Source organism: Hyperoodon ampullatus (genome assembly GCF_949752795.1).
Source record: "Hyperoodon ampullatus genome assembly, chromosome: 2".
NCBI classification, from domain to species: domain Eukaryota; kingdom Metazoa; phylum Chordata; class Mammalia; order Artiodactyla; family Ziphiidae; genus Hyperoodon; species Hyperoodon ampullatus.
The window spans coordinates 193,118,498-193,134,381 of record NC_136915.1 but is presented as its reverse complement, the minus strand read 5'-3'; the positions used below and the strand labels follow the sequence as shown (position 1 = coordinate 193,134,381).

Below are 15,884 nucleotides of genomic sequence, written 5' to 3'. Positions count from 1 at the left end.
ATTACTGTCTTTTGTGTGTGTGGATCTATCATAGATTTTTTGTTTTGTTGTTACTATTAGAGTCATATATAACAACCTATATTCATATGTGGTTATAAGTTGATAGTCTCTTAAGTTCAAACACATTCTAACAACCCTGCATTTCTATTCCCCACTTCATATTTTACATCCTTTTGTTTTGTGTTTCTATATTAACTACTTATTGTGGATACAGAGGATTTTACTATTTTTGTCTTTTAACCTTCTGACTAGCACCTTCTACCTTTACTGTATGTTTGCTTTTACCATTAAGATTTTTTTCTTTTGTAATTTTCTTATTTCTAATTGTGGTCTTTACTTTTCCTCTTAGAAAGTCCCTTTAGCATTTCTTGTAAAGTCATTTTAGTGCTACTGAACTCTTTTATCATTTGCTTATCTGTAAAACTGTTGATCCATCCTTTGATAGCCTTGCTGGATACAGTCATCTTGGTTGTAAGTTTTTTCCTTTCGTCACTTTGTATATGGTGTGCCACTCCCTTGTGACATGCAAAGTTTCTGCAGAAAAATCTGCTAATTGTCTTAGAGGAATCCTCTTGTATGTACCTAATGGCTTTTCTCTTACTACTTTTAAGATTCGCTCTTTATTTTTAATTTTTGCCATTTAAATGATAATGTGTCTTGGTGTGGTCCTCTTTGGGTAAAAGTTGTTTGGGACTTTCTGATTTCCAGACCTGTAGGTCTGTTTATGTCTTGTTAGAATGTTTCAGTTATTATTTCTTCAAATACGTTCTCTGTTTCTCTCTGTCTCTCTTTATTTGGGATCCCTATAATGAGAATGTTACTATCCTTGATGTTGTTGCAGATGTCCCTTAAGCTATCCTCATTTTTTTAAAATTCTTTTTTTCTCTTTCCTGTGCTGTTTGGGTGGTTTTCACTACCCTGTCTTGCAGATCACTGATCCATTCTTCTGAATCCTCTAATCTGCTGTTGACTACCTCTGGTGTAATTTTTCATTTCAGCTGCTGTATTCTTCAGTTCTGTTTAGTTCTTCCTTATATTTTCTACCTTTTTCTTAAAATTCTCACTGTTTTCATCCATTCTTCTCCAGAGTTCATTGAGCATTGTCATGGTCATTACCTTGAACTCTATTGGCCATACTGCTTATCTTCACTTTGTTTAGAGTTTTTTCTGAGATTTTGTCTTGCTCCTTCATTTGGAATGTATTTCTCTGTCTCCACATTTTGCCTAATTCTCTGTTTTTATTTATATGTGTGAGGCATGTTCCTGATCTTGGAGGAATGACCTTATGTAGGAAAAGTCTATGGGACCCAGCAGCATGCTCCCCTCTATAGGATCTATACACCAGATCTATATGCTATAAGGGTTCCCATCTGTTGTAGCAAGGCCAATTATTGTGTGTGTACTGGTAGGTGGGGTTGGCCCCCCACCAGGTTGGCTACCAGACTCTGCCCATGCAGAGGCTGTCAGCCACTGGTGAGCAGGACCAAGTCCTGGGGCAGCTGGCTGCAGTGCTCAAGGGTACCTGGGCTGGTGCTGTCCCACCCAGGAACAGGGCCAGGTCTTATTGTAGGAGCTGTGTGGCCTGGTGGGGCCTGGGGTTGTGGCTGTAGTGGGTTGGTAAGCTTCTGGTGCTAATAAGCTATAGGGAGAACTCCAAAGTGGCACTTGTGTCTTATAATGGCTGACACCAGCATCCATGTCCCTAGTTGCCTTCTGCCTCTCTGGGAGGTTCACAAAGATCAGCGAGTCGGTCTAACCCAGACTTCTTTCTAATTACTGCCTCTGCACTGGGACATGGAGCAAGTGAGAATTTTTGTGTGCCTTTTAAGAACAGAGTCTCTGTTTCCTACAGCCCTCTGGCTTTCCTGTATACCAGCTACACTGGACTTCTAAGTCAGACATGTGGGGGGATTATCTTCCAAGTCTGTGACTCCCAGGCTGGGCAGCCCAACTGCCCCTTCATTCTTGTCCTTTTGATCATTAGGAATAAAATATGCATAAACATAAATTTTGCCTGGTATTTACATAGTAGGCCAAAGATTTTGTCTGTATTTACTTCTCACTAGAAGTGAAAGAGTGTTCATTAATTTATATACTTAATTGTGATTTACCATTTCAAGATAAATTGGAATAGAGAGACCTTGACCTTGCTGACCCATAAAAAGCTTAGAGGAGTATTAATCTTATTTAAAAGAATGTTATAAAGCAAGTTATGCACTACTGACCAATACAGCGTGGGATTGACTGCCATCTCCCATCCTTGCACACAAGTTCTTCTGCATCTTCAGTTAGATAATTTTCTTGACAGAGAATAGATATTTTTTCTCCATCCTGATATGTCACTGTAGTTGTCATATCTCGACTATTAGGAATCTGAGGTGGGGGTGGGCATGATTGTATTTGTGCTTCTGAAAATATTAAAATTAGATTTCTTGATTAAAAACCATAAGTTAAAAATATTAAAGGAATAATTTTCAATAAATAGAAAGCTCTAATAATATATCATAAATGATTAAACAATATTTGACTCAATTACACTCTTAAGCTTGTTTAGCACTTTAATATATTCACACTTGGTTTACAGTGTCATGGTCTTCCTTGCAGGTTCTTCCTTCTGTTCTTTCTGTGGTCAATCTTGCATAATTTATGTAAAATCGATTTTAATTACTTCTAACCTTTAGGATGTTCTAAGTGAATTGCTCACTCAATTACAGGCACTAAGTAAAAACTGATATCAGGGTATTTTTTTTTACAGATATTGGTGATCAGATGTATTGGAATCAACTTAAAACCCTCACAAGATTTTCTCCCAGTGGAAGCAGATTAGCCAGAGGAAAAATTACACTTAGTTAATGATCGATTAATTTGATGCAAAGTCTTGGCCAAGGTAAGAATTAGATATGTTCACTGGGATTTATAGTATACTGTTTACGGTTCAGAACTCTTCTGGAGGTACAATTTACTAGCTTTCCTGTGCTGTTAAGAGATATACATATTAATGAAATACACCTGGTTTAACGGATTAGGCAACCTGGCTTTAGTTACGTGACCAGCAGGGTATAAAAGACACCCCTGTAAACTGTGTCTGAGTTCCATAAAATTGAGATACCTCAGATATATATTGGCAGTTCATAATTTGAAGACAAAGCCTGTCCTGCTCAACTGAGGGAAGACTCTGCATGACTATACCTGGAAGATTTTGGACCTCTCTGTGACGCCTTGATTTTGTTTTCTCCTGCCATACTGCATTTTTATTTCATTAGAAGCCATATGCAAGTATATACTGGAAAGTCTTGTAAATCCTTTCAATTGTTTAATATTTTGTATTAAATTCAGGTAAATATTTGACTGAATACCCTTCATTCATGCTTACTAATATCATCAGATTTTCTATTTTGCTCTACATCAATAGAAGTATTTTATATTTCATCCAAAATATTTTTCTTATTTCTGTTTTAACTATCTTGACATTTTTTCAATGTATTTTCAACAATTTATTTTCTTTTGTGTCTGATGTTTAACCACTTTTGTCCTAATAATATTAATCTATACTTCTTAATAAGTCTTGCAGAAGTTGGTCTATCCACTACATTTCCCTAAAAAATGAATTAATATTCTGTAAATCAGCTATGTATGACTTTTTAGCTTATTATAATAATTGACATTTTAATTATTCTTTCCTTCTATGTTCTTTGGGTGTATGTGTTTTTCTAGATTCTAGATTGTATTTCCTATTACTTTAAATTTGTTCCTTGTTTTGTAATGCATACTTTAAACTACAAATATCTTTGTTTTTACTGTATACCATAGATTTCAAAGTATACTGTTTTCCTTTTCATTTTACTTAATTTAAAGTATTTTCTGTTAGCAAACTAACGAAAATGGGGTGTTTTAGTTTAGGGATTTTTGACATGTGTGAATAAGATGTGTAGCTAGCTTTCTTTTAATTTTATATTTGCTTTTAATTTAGAGAGAATAATTTGAGGACATTAATTACTTGAAATTTGTTGGGAATTCCTTTATTATATGAAAGTAATAAATTGTTTTAAATTAATTAACTATATTTAAATAAGCTAATATAGATTTCCAGGCAAGGTGTATTTCAACAGCTATAAAGAAATATTGTATAATTATAAAAAAGTTAATTCACAAGGACTAAGCAATCATAAATGTGTAATGTATCTAAAAATATATCAAATAAATGAAGCAAAGATGGACAGAGCTAAAAGAAGAAATAGACAAATCCATAATCCTAGTTAACAATATTGACAGCCTTCTTACTGTGACTGATAGAACAACTAGAAAAAAACATTTTAAGACATAGATAAATTTTTAGAATGCTAGGAACCACTTTAACCTGATCTAGCAACTAGATTATACATATGCTTTATATGAAAAAGGATATACCACAATGATAGGCAATATGCTGTGCAATAAACAACAAATTTCAAAATACTGAAAAAGTACACGGTGTGTTCTGTGATAATTGAATTAGATTAGAAATCAATAGGAATAAATTATCTTTGCAAACACCCATGATACTTATCAAACTGTATACATTAAATATATTCAGCTCTCTCTATAAAAATTATACCACTATAAAGCTCTTAAATGGAGAATAAATTATTTAGAAAAACATAAATATTTGGGAATTAAACAACAAACTTCTAAACAACTGCCATGTCAAAGAAGAAGTCACTAGGAATATTAGAAAATATTCCACATAGAACTAAATGAAAGTAAATTGGATGTATTTATAATTTTTTGAGACACAGCTAAAGCAGTACTTAGAAGGGAAAAAGGTAGTTTTACAGGTTTACATTTAGAAAGCAGGATGGCTTAAATCAATGTTTTAATTTTCTATCTTAAGAAATGTGAGAGTAAAGTTAAAATCAAGAAATTATAAGGAAGGAGAATTAAGTCCACAAAAGAGAGAAAATTGAGAAAGATGAATAGAAAAGAGAAAACAGAGAAAATTAACAAAGCTAAAAATGAGAGAAGAGAGGAAATGGAGAAAATTAAGAGTGTTAAAATTGGTTATTTGAAAATAATAATATGGAAAAACAAAACTCTTGGGAGAAGATCAAAATAAAGGAGAGAAACAACTATCAATACCAAGAACGAAAGAAGTGATATCACCAAATATACTGTAGAATTAAACGAAAAATAGAATGTTAAGTGACTGTTAGAAAGAATTTTACATCAATCAATTTCATAAACTAGGTAAAATGGAGACATTTCTTGAAAAATACAACTTTCACACCTTGACAAAAGACAATATCGAAAAAGTGAATAGCATACCCCTTATTGAAATTGAATTCTTCATCAAGGGAAACTTCCAAAAAAAGCAAACTACGTATCAGATGACTTCACATCTAAATTCAAAATTTTTTAGAACTATAAGTGTTTTACACTTAAGACATTACTGGAAAAATAGAAGCAGAAATAAATAAAGAGACATACCATGTTTATGATGTGAATATTCAACATGGTAAAGATGTCAATTCTCCCTAATTTATTTATCATCATAAAGCCATCCCTTTCCATGTACAAACAAATATTTTATAAAAATTAATAAGCTTTCCATGAAATTTCTATGTTAATGTAAAGACCAGAATAACTAAAACAATTTTGAGTAGGAGGAACATACTTGGAGACTACATATCAGACTTTACAGACTTCAAGTCTACTAAAAAGCTAGTTACAAAGGCAATTTGGCAGGAATAAATATAGACAAATAGATAAATGGACTGAATAGCAAGTCCAGAAATAAATCAACACTTCCATAGTCAATTGGTTTTCATTTCAAAGTCTTTTCCACACATACTGCTAAAACAATTGTCTATCCATACATAAAAAAATCAACTCCTATTTTATGCAACACTTAAATGTTAATGTAAGACAGATAATCTACTTAAATATACATACTAAAAATATAAAGCTTCTAGAAGAAAATATAGAAGAACTCGTACTTCACTGCCTCTAAATATTACTTGTTTCCTTAAAGATGCAGTTGTGTAGCAAGTTCTCTTTTAATTTTATATTTGCTTTGAGGACATTGATTACTTGAAATTTGTTGGGCATTCCTTTATCATATGAAAGTAATAAATTGTTTTAAATAAATTAACTATATTTAAATAAGCTGATATAGACTTGCAGACAAGGTGTGTTACAAAAACTATAAATAAATATTTTATAATTATAAAAAAGTTAATTCACAAGGACTAAGCAATCATAAATGTATCATGTATAATATACAGTGCACATTATATATTGCCATGGCAGTTGTTTAGAAGTTTGTTGTTTAATTCCCAAATATTTATGTTTTTCTAAATAATTTATTCTCCTTTAACAGCTTTAGTGTGGTACAATTTTTACACAGAGAACTGCATATAAGAAAGAACTATAAGATGTTGAACAGTAGATAGTAGATTTGTTTTTATGTTGGTTTGAAGCTACTTTCTATATATTATAGGCTTGTAGAAATTGGTAAAAATATTGAGGATAGTGAGTCAAGGTGTCCAGCAGTTAGAGAAGAGAGATACAGATGTGAAAGTAAAAAACTGAAATGAGACTATTCAATTGGAATTGATGATGTCAATATGATTCAAGACTTTTTAAGATAGCTATAGATACACAAACAGATAAATAGATGACTTCATAGATACATAAATATAAATAAATAGATTGATACATGAATAAATACAAAATAGTTCAGCATAGACGTAAGCACATTTATGTGTAATGTAAGAAATCAAAAGCAATGGTTTTCCCATGCTAATGAGCACACCTACTGCCCAGATGTTAATTTAAAGCCACCAAAGTTCTGGGTATTGTGTCATATAGCTGACTAATGCACACGATACAATTAATATTTAGAAACAGTGTTTTGGTTTGTTTCTAAATTACCTTTCAGATTGAAATGTATTTGTAATGATATATAACTAAATTTCCTTGAAAGACACAAAGATACTACTTTTACAAGTTAGAAAGAAATAGAATACATTTTTTAAAACATTATAAAGAAGAGTTTACCTTCTTTGCAGGTTACTTTAGGATCCCATCTTCCATTTATACAGATTGAGTGTTTGTATTCTGATTTTCCTCGACATTTGTAACTTTGGCTGGTGTTATGGTCAAATTCAATCGTATCTGATGGAATTCCCCCAGATGCAAATATTTTTGACCCTTTACACTTCTTAAGTTCCTCTGTCGCTATAAAATGAAAATATTCTCTTGAAAAGACTAATTCTAAGAACCAAATAACAAATACAATAAATAGCTATGAAGTCAGTAATATAATGAACTTACAATTTATGCCTACAGATTCTACCAACCAAGTTATTACTGAAGAAATTGCATGAAATGGACTATTATATATGAACCTGAGTCCTGCATCCAGTTTTTGAAATTTCAGAGAAAATATCCAGCCTAAAGACATTCTGCATTTTGGATTGGAACATTTTTGCATGATCTACATAGTGAATAGTCATCGCATGAATAATGTGGTCCCAAACTTGAAACATGTGCAAATGTTCACATTCATTTGTTTTTAGATCTCAAGCATCTCTGAATTACTTTTAATTCACAATCTTAAAACATTAAAATAAAAACAATTCTGTGTGGACATAGAATATCAAGTTGATAGTTTATATATATTTTTTCAAGAAAAGTAATGAAACATAATAAGAAAAGTACATCTAAGTTTTTTTTTTATAGAATCTTAATTTTTAAGCAGATCTTTTGAATGATCACCAAAAAATAACAAATACTTGGAGTAAGAAAGTGGGTACTTAAAGTTAAAACCTGTTTTCTCTATATACACGTAGAGCCTTTGAGAAGCTATATTATACACCAGGTCATTCTATGATCCAATATAATGCCATAATAACAATTTTTTTTTCTGGCTCCAGAAAAAAAGTTAAATATGGACTAAAAGAGGTTTTTATATAGCTACCTATTTCAAAAAATCAATGCAGGTGGAAGTCCTTTTTGAATATGACAAAATATCAGTATAGGTCATTGGTAGTATTTGTTAATTATTTGTTAGTGATAATAGTCAAGTGAGGATAACAGAATAAAGAAAAGTCAAGTAGTTGGCTATTGAAAAGTAATGATTTGAAAATGCAACCCTGAAAAAATAACATGAAATAAGGAGATGAATTCAAAACACACTAGAGGCTTGAGAATCAGCCCTATTTTTTGGATTTGTTCAGAGTGTTGAGGGAGACAAAGCCGATAGTATTCTTCAGGGAATGGTAACCAAAGGAAGATGTATACTCAAAAGGAGCAGTGGTGGCTGCTGTCGTCATCCTATGATTGACTGGTTTCTGAAAGGAAAGCAAACTTATTTATTAGGAGAAAATAAATATAGTAAGAAGAATGAAAATCTAGACTAGACAGATTGACAAAATAAACACTGAGAGGAGAAAATTGGAATAAGGTCTATTATAGCTGAGAGGGATTATGTTAAACTGAATACAAGCAGAGGATTAACCTTTGCAAGGAAAACTCTGAGATCAGGGGAGTAATCACTGAAGCACATGTTTTGATGTAAGGTAGAATGAAAAGTTAATGAAGCGAGGTCATTTGTGGAGATGGAAGAGGATAAAGATGAGGTTTGGTGAAGAACTGGCAACACCTTGGACCGGAGTGTGTTTAGTAGAAATGTAGGGAGTAATAAACAATGAAATTTACTGATTAACTTAATAATCTCCTATTGAATATCTCCCATCTGTCAGCCAGTTTTTTGGTATTGGTAATATATCAGTGAACAAAACAGGTATGAATCCCTGCTCTCATGGAGCCTGAGCCTAAGCCCTACCTTCTTCTTGGAATAATTAATGACTAGAAATCTGATGAATAAATAAGACCGGGCATCCAGGGCTCTCTTTGACTGGAGGACCCAGGAAAACTCCAGGAAAGAAATCATCTAAGGGAAAAGTGAAGGAAGATAGCTAAGATTCTCGTGGTCAGTCATCAAAGACTTGGTCATCCAAAGGTCAGGATGATTCACTTACAGTGAAATGCATCATTAAGGGCAGGTTCCTGGCCCCAGCCCAAGGGCCTCCTGTGACTGAGTTACCTACTGACTGGGAGGGCCTGAGCCCACCTTTCCTCCAGCACGTTAACTTCTTTTTGCTGCATTTGAAACTGACTGAGAAATCATCATTGTTAGAAGGTTTGAGAGTGGCAAGATTCCTAAAGGAATGCATGAAATGGGTATTTTCTTAGCTATATTTCCTTGTTTTAAAGGTTCTAAAAGAAAGAGTATCATATAAAAACAAAAATGGTATTTCTGCAGAGATAGTTGTATTTTCCTGGTAACTAGTACTCATATTTTAATCATGTGAATATCAGTAAGATTTAGCTTCACACTTGTAAAGATAAACAATGTTAATATCAGGACAGAAAGATTCATAAAATTCTCTTCTAGTTTATACTTTTCCTCTTCAGACACATATTGAATTATAAACAACAAATGTTGGGAATCATTATAATTTAAGTTGACATTTTCAAGGATAACTCTAAATTTCAACAATATGGTTGCAAATGTTAATGTCAATTTGAGAAGTGCATTCTCACCAATGCATTGAGGAGGGGGGGTCCACTTTCCACTAATACATGTGACTGATCTGGGCCCAATCATTGTAAATCCTTCTCTGCAACTGAACTCTACCAAGTCTCCATGGTGATAGAGAGGGGCAGAACTGTTGACATAGCCATGTTGAAGTTCCAGTATATCTCCACAGGTACTCTTCTCCTCTGGAAAATTTCACAAAAATATGTTCATCTTTATCATTTAAGTTTGTATAAGAATACAAATAAAAGTGTTGACTTACCTTTAAATATGACTATTTTTAATACATTACCAATACACACGGGCAAAGCTGTCCATCGTCCATCAACACACTGAATTTTATGAGAGCCCTTCATCAGAAATCCAGGATTGCAGACATATTCCACCACCTCACTGTGTCCATATTCTTCTCTCTGTGTTTCTTTAACTTTCCCACTGAGCAGTTGAGGAGGTGGAGCACACGATTTTACTCGCCCTACAGTAGACATGCTGTGTAAATAATGGTTATGTGGGCTATTTTACGGCTTAAAAATCCAGCTAATGCAGAGAGTTTTTATTAATTAGTTTATTATTTATTACATAATTTATTTTAGCATTCTTAAACAATGAAAAAACAATGGTGTTGACACCAGACTCTGTTTTGTAGTTCTATTACTCATCCTGAGCTTACATATTGGAAGCCTATGTAAGCCCAGAAAACATGTTCAATAATCTAGATACCCTAAATAGGTATACAAAACAATTAATCAATATGGGTGTGTAAATCATAGCAATATTCTTATTCCATGGAAACATTGTATCAAAACTTTTGGAAAAAAATATTATCCTTTGAAACAAGCATTTGATCAAGTTTTAACTTTTATTCCAGGCTTACATATGATTGAATTGACTATAAGCTACTTGAACATTGTTTAGACACACTTGATGACACTTAAGGTAAGTCCCACATTATATAAAATGTCCAATATTAATGGTGGAATTGTAGGCAAAAGGAAAACTAACAAGAAATCCTACCGGTGTCAGGTTCCTTATACATATCTGTGGATACTTCCACCACACTTTTCAAGAAGCAACTGGAGATTAATTTCTTAAATAAGGAAAACTGTTTTATCTACAACCCAACAAGTGTCCTTGGTGGGTATACCTCTGGCTTAATGCATTAGATTATAGATGCACTGGAAGCAGACAGAAAATTAAGAGAGGAAAAAAATGGTTGATGTCTAAGGTTTTAACTCTTGTTCAGCAGCTGTAAGATAAATATTTACCTTTACATGTTGGAAGATTAGGGGACCATCCAAAGTGGTAGCACTGAATTGAATCTGCTCCAACCATAATAAGTCCTTGTATGCAGGAGAATTTCAACACGTCTCCAAATTTATATCTGTCTTTCTTGGGATTAGCATCTAAATTGTTTTCCATTTGTGGAATACTGCATTCTCTTTCTATAGAAAGAGAAAAATAATTTAGTGAGAATATATAACTAATCATTGCCAAATAAATATTATATGTGTCATGTAAAAATGAGGTGCTGGGTACTGCATGCATATAGAGAGGGGCAGCACATAAATTCTCTTCCTTGAAAAACATTACATATTAGGTTTTATACACCCTCTCCATTCATATGGGGCTCTTTGAGAAATATTAAGGTATTGAACAGCAACGTATGTGTCCTGATAATTTATTTGTTAAGTCAGCTTGTTTGAACTGGATATGATTTTATCACTGACACTTATAGAATTTAATGTTACTTTTTCTGTCTCAAAACGTAAAAAGATTCTCTCACGTTAAAGAAAACGAATGCTACAATTTTTAAATTGCACACAAATGAAAAATGGTATTTTTAAAAATATAATTGGGAAACCAGAACACATAAGGGAGACATTTCTCATGTATATGAGTTACAGGAACATTAAAAATCCCTTAATTTTACAAGTGTGGAAATCAAACTGAAACATTATCAAATTGAAACATGAAACAAAATGAGGAACATGTTTAAGGCCACAGAGATAGACATATTCTAGGGGTCATGATTGTGTATATGATATACAAGTATCTATTCTTGTTGTATCTATAAAAGATCTTACTATGAATATATTTATAATTATTCTGATTCAATTTAGAGATGTGTAAAATTATACCCTCAAATTTATAAAATGTATGAAATTTGTGACATTGCTACAAATTATGAAAAATTGCATTTTTCTTATTTGGAATCTTCCTATCTTGTTAATTTATAAAATTCAAAACTGGAATTTGAAAATAAAAATTTCACCAAAATGAAAATTCATACCGTCTGAAAGTCGTCTTAACACATAGTCATAAAGTTAGATGTAAGTTAACTATTTTTAAAACTAATGTCACAAAAAATAACTCAAAACATTGTTTTTGTTTTGTGTTAATATTGAGTTTTGTAGCTTAGTTGAGAAGGTCACACTTGATGAGAACAATTGAGATTCCTTTCCAAAAATTCTACTCCAAATTTCCACATAGCAATACTTTTATTGGTATGTGTCTGTGTTTATATATTTTGTGCTTATATAAAATTCCTATTTTATCATATTGTGAAAAATGCTGCATTAACAATAACATCGGTTGTAGGCTACTTTCCAACTGCTGTCTTCACATAAAGACAGTGAGTTTAAGAAAGCCATGATCATGTTAAGAGCCTCCCCTTTTACTTAGAGTAAGCTCCAAACACTTTACAATCCATTCCTTGCCTACACTTCCAATGTCATCTATCTGCCCCTGGAGTCGGAGTCAATACAGATTTTTAAAAATAGGTCAATTTCTTTGCTGCCTCGGCTGTTGCACAGACCCTTATCTCTATGCCGAATGAATGGTTTCCAACTTTTCTTTGCATAGATGTCTTCCTGTAGGAACTAGAGCCTTCAGTCCCCTCCCATTTTCTAAGCGCTTGGACTCTTTTGTTCTTCGAATACAGTTATTTGGAGAATATAGTAGAAATATTTTACCTTTTGGTTCATTATTTACTTTAATTATTTGTTGTTTTTTCATAGTGGAATGAAAGCTCTTGAAAGGCAGATCCCCTGTGTGTATCTTTTATCATTTTCTCTTAGCCTACTTCTAGGACATATTAGGTGTTTGTTGACAGCCTGAAAAGTGAAATTTGTGCCCAGAACACTGTTGAACAAGCCTGTCTTACTTCCGTTATAAATTCACTCTGTGTGTCTGTCTGAAATCTCTATTTTTGATCTTTTCTACTCTGCCTAGTGTTCTTTTTCCTCCTTCCCCTGTGCACCACTTAATCTCACATGACTTTGTCTCCTACCTCAAAGGAAAATAGAAACCATCAGCGACTGCTTCTTTTCAGCATTAGATTTACACATCCATTTTCCTTCCTTCCTCCTGATAGGAAGTTGGAAGTAGAGCTGTTGCCACCAAAGCCCAGGATTTTCTCAGCAGCGCTGGTTCCTTTCCCTTCTTCACAGGGAACTTCCTGTGTTCAGTCTCTGCCTGCTCCCCTCTCTAGCATATCCTCTTCAGTGTTCATTACACTCTCATCTTTCCCATTAAATAATTCTTTATTCAGTGCGTAATTCCCCTAGCAATATATCCTGAACCTCCTCTTCTCTGCCACAAGCAAATCTTTTGAAAGAGCTATGTCCACATGCTGTGTTAAGTTTCTTACTAATCATTTTTTTCAGCAGATTCTATGTAGGTTTTTCCCTGTCTACTCCATCCAAAACCATCTCTGTCGCAGTTTTTGTTGACCTCTATGTAGCCAAATCCACCACATTTTTACAGTCTTCTAACTGGACATATCTACTGAATTAGAAATATTCACCACTCTAACAATCATAATAATGTAATTAGATGACAATTTCCTTGATTTTATTGTATAGCAGGCATTATGGCAAGAAATTTATATGAATAATTTAGTCCAAAATCCTTTGAAATATTAGAACATTGGTAATTACTAATCCATTTTACAGATTAGGAAGCATGAACAAAGCTTCAAATAGGCTTGGTTGCTGCCCTAAGATACATGCCTAACCAACTGTAGAATTGGAATTAGAACCCAACCAGGCTGACTCCACAGGCTTCACCATTAGTCGATCTATTATACTTCCTTTACCTTTACTCATTTTCTTCTCTCCACATCTATGAGACATTCATTTCTAAGTTTTTTCCCTAAATTCTCTGGGTTCTCCTTTTTCCTATCTACTTTGCCATCTATTCCTCTTTGTCTGACACCTAAATGCTGGAATGCTTCAGGGCTCAGTCTTGATCTCTCTTCTGTTTTCATTCTACATTATTTCCCAATGTGATATCATTATTTATAGGGTGATAATCTCACAGGTGTATCTCCTGGCTAGATCCATGTATTCAACTCTGTAGTGGATATATCCAATTTTTATGGTCCATGGGCAGCCCAATCACAATGTGTTCAAGTCAAAAGTTGTGGTGTTCTTCCCAAAGTGTTCTCTCTCCTGCCAGTAGCACCTGACAAAGTCATTTCCATTTACCTGCTTGCTTATGAAGCAATGGAGAGCAAGCATGCGAGCTCCTTGACTTTTTGCTCTTTTCGACATCCACCATTTAGTGACATTATCTGTGTTTTCTGCCAAAAAAATATATCCCAAATCTATCCTCTGCTGTGCATCTCTTCAGCCATAACCTTATCTAATCCCCACTCTTTTCAAGAATCCAAATAAAATTATATGATTTCTTTCCTTAAAATTCCTTATGACTTTTCATCAATCATAAAATTAATCCAAATGTGAACATGCCCTGAAGTAACCTGGATAATCTTTCCTTTACCTCCTATCCAGCCTCAGCTCATAAAATTCTCCCACATCTTGAGTAGAATCCATTAATCTTGGTATTTCCCAAATATTGTTTTGTTGCCAAAGCTTTGCATATACTGTTCCATTGGCTCGGAACATTCAACATCTACTCAGTTGGCCAGAAATTGAAGCCCTGTTTCTAGCCCTGGAGACGAGACAGCTGATTGGCAAACATAAAAGAGATTCATGTCACTGTCCTCAGAACTTGTCACAGTGGGAAAGTAAAGAGCTCCTCTCAGTACCTGCAGAAATTAATACTCAAGGTAGGAGGTATAAAGCAGAAACTCAGGAGCAAAATAGTTGAAGAGGTTGTAAGACACTGTCATCTTGGTAATGAGTGAGTCTTTGGACCTCAAAACTTCCCCTCCACCCAGTTTACATTAAAGCAGAAGGAGACATCTTGATTTTAATCATCATGCCTTAAAAATGACTCTAGATCAGTCAAATTTGGTAAAAATAAAACATTTTTGATGATTATTGTTAATTATGTTCATCTTGAAAAGAAGAACAGCTGAAAAGGAGTTCTTACCATAACATGCAGGTTTATCAGACCAGCCATCTTCACGACACACTATGGAGCCTGTGGTGTGTCCATCTTGGCTCTCATGCCCATCAAGGCATTCGTAGTCCAGCCTGTCATTGAGCTTAAACCATGTGTCATCACTTCTGGCTCTGGCATTCTCAAATACTGGCATATCACAGGATTCTAAGGGATAATGGAATAAAAATATTTCATTTCTAATATTATTTAGTGGGCAATCTGATTAAGTCTCATCTCAAGGGGAAAGGGGGCTTTACCAATTAGTGTGTGCTAATAAATTATGATGCAAAAATAATCCAAGAATACCAGTGATAGATCACTGTCCTGGAATAGTTACTCAAAATGAAAAAAATATGTTTCTGTTATTTTTTTATTTTTATTTTTTTGTCTGCAACACACGGCTTGCAGGATCCTAATTCCCTGACTAGGGATCGAACATGTGCCCCCTGTACTGGGAATGCAGAGCCCTAACCACTGGATCGCCAGGGAATTCCTGAAAAAATATGTTTCTACACAACATTTTTCTCAACACTTAATGTCTCTGAAATATTTCTTTTATGAACATTTTTTTCAATTTAATTATACTTATGCATTTTTCCCAGGCTAGTAATAAAATAAGCCATTACAGATGTATGGTACTATTTTTATAACAGCATTTTCTGAATTAATATGCTGAACTTATTAGCAGTTGTGACATATATGTCAAAGAAAAATTGATTAATTGAAAAAAAGAGTAATTTTCAACAAGGTAAGTAAATTTTTAAACATTATATAGAATTCTACTTTAAAACACACTAATATTTAAAGTCACATGCTGATTTTGCTTTCCCAAATATATTTTTAATGGTTGTGTATTCTTTTATATTTATCAAGGTTGAATGCAGAAGTAGTTCTATTATTTATAACAAGTTACAAGAAAGTAAAATGTTTCTCTACAAGAAAGTAAAATTGAACA

General features: G+C 33.4%; 1 protein-coding gene across 1 annotated transcript in view; it reads right to left on the bottom strand.

Moving 5' to 3' along the window:
- The window catches only part of LOC307066761 (complement factor H-like), a gene marked incomplete at both ends in the record, with an annotated part of 89,608 nt that overhangs the window by 30,441 nt on the left and 43,283 nt on the right, over positions 1–15,884 (bottom strand). The window contains 6 exons of the mRNA XM_079724007.1: positions 2,226–2,408; positions 7,036–7,215; positions 9,586–9,765; positions 9,873–10,055; positions 10,846–11,022; positions 14,918–15,094. Of these exons, the coding sequence (XP_079580133.1) occupies positions 2,226–2,408; positions 7,036–7,215; positions 9,586–9,765; positions 9,873–10,055; positions 10,846–11,022; positions 14,918–15,094 (1,080 nt within the window). The remainder of the gene's footprint in view (positions 1–2,225; positions 2,409–7,035; positions 7,216–9,585; positions 9,766–9,872; positions 10,056–10,845; positions 11,023–14,917; positions 15,095–15,884) is intronic.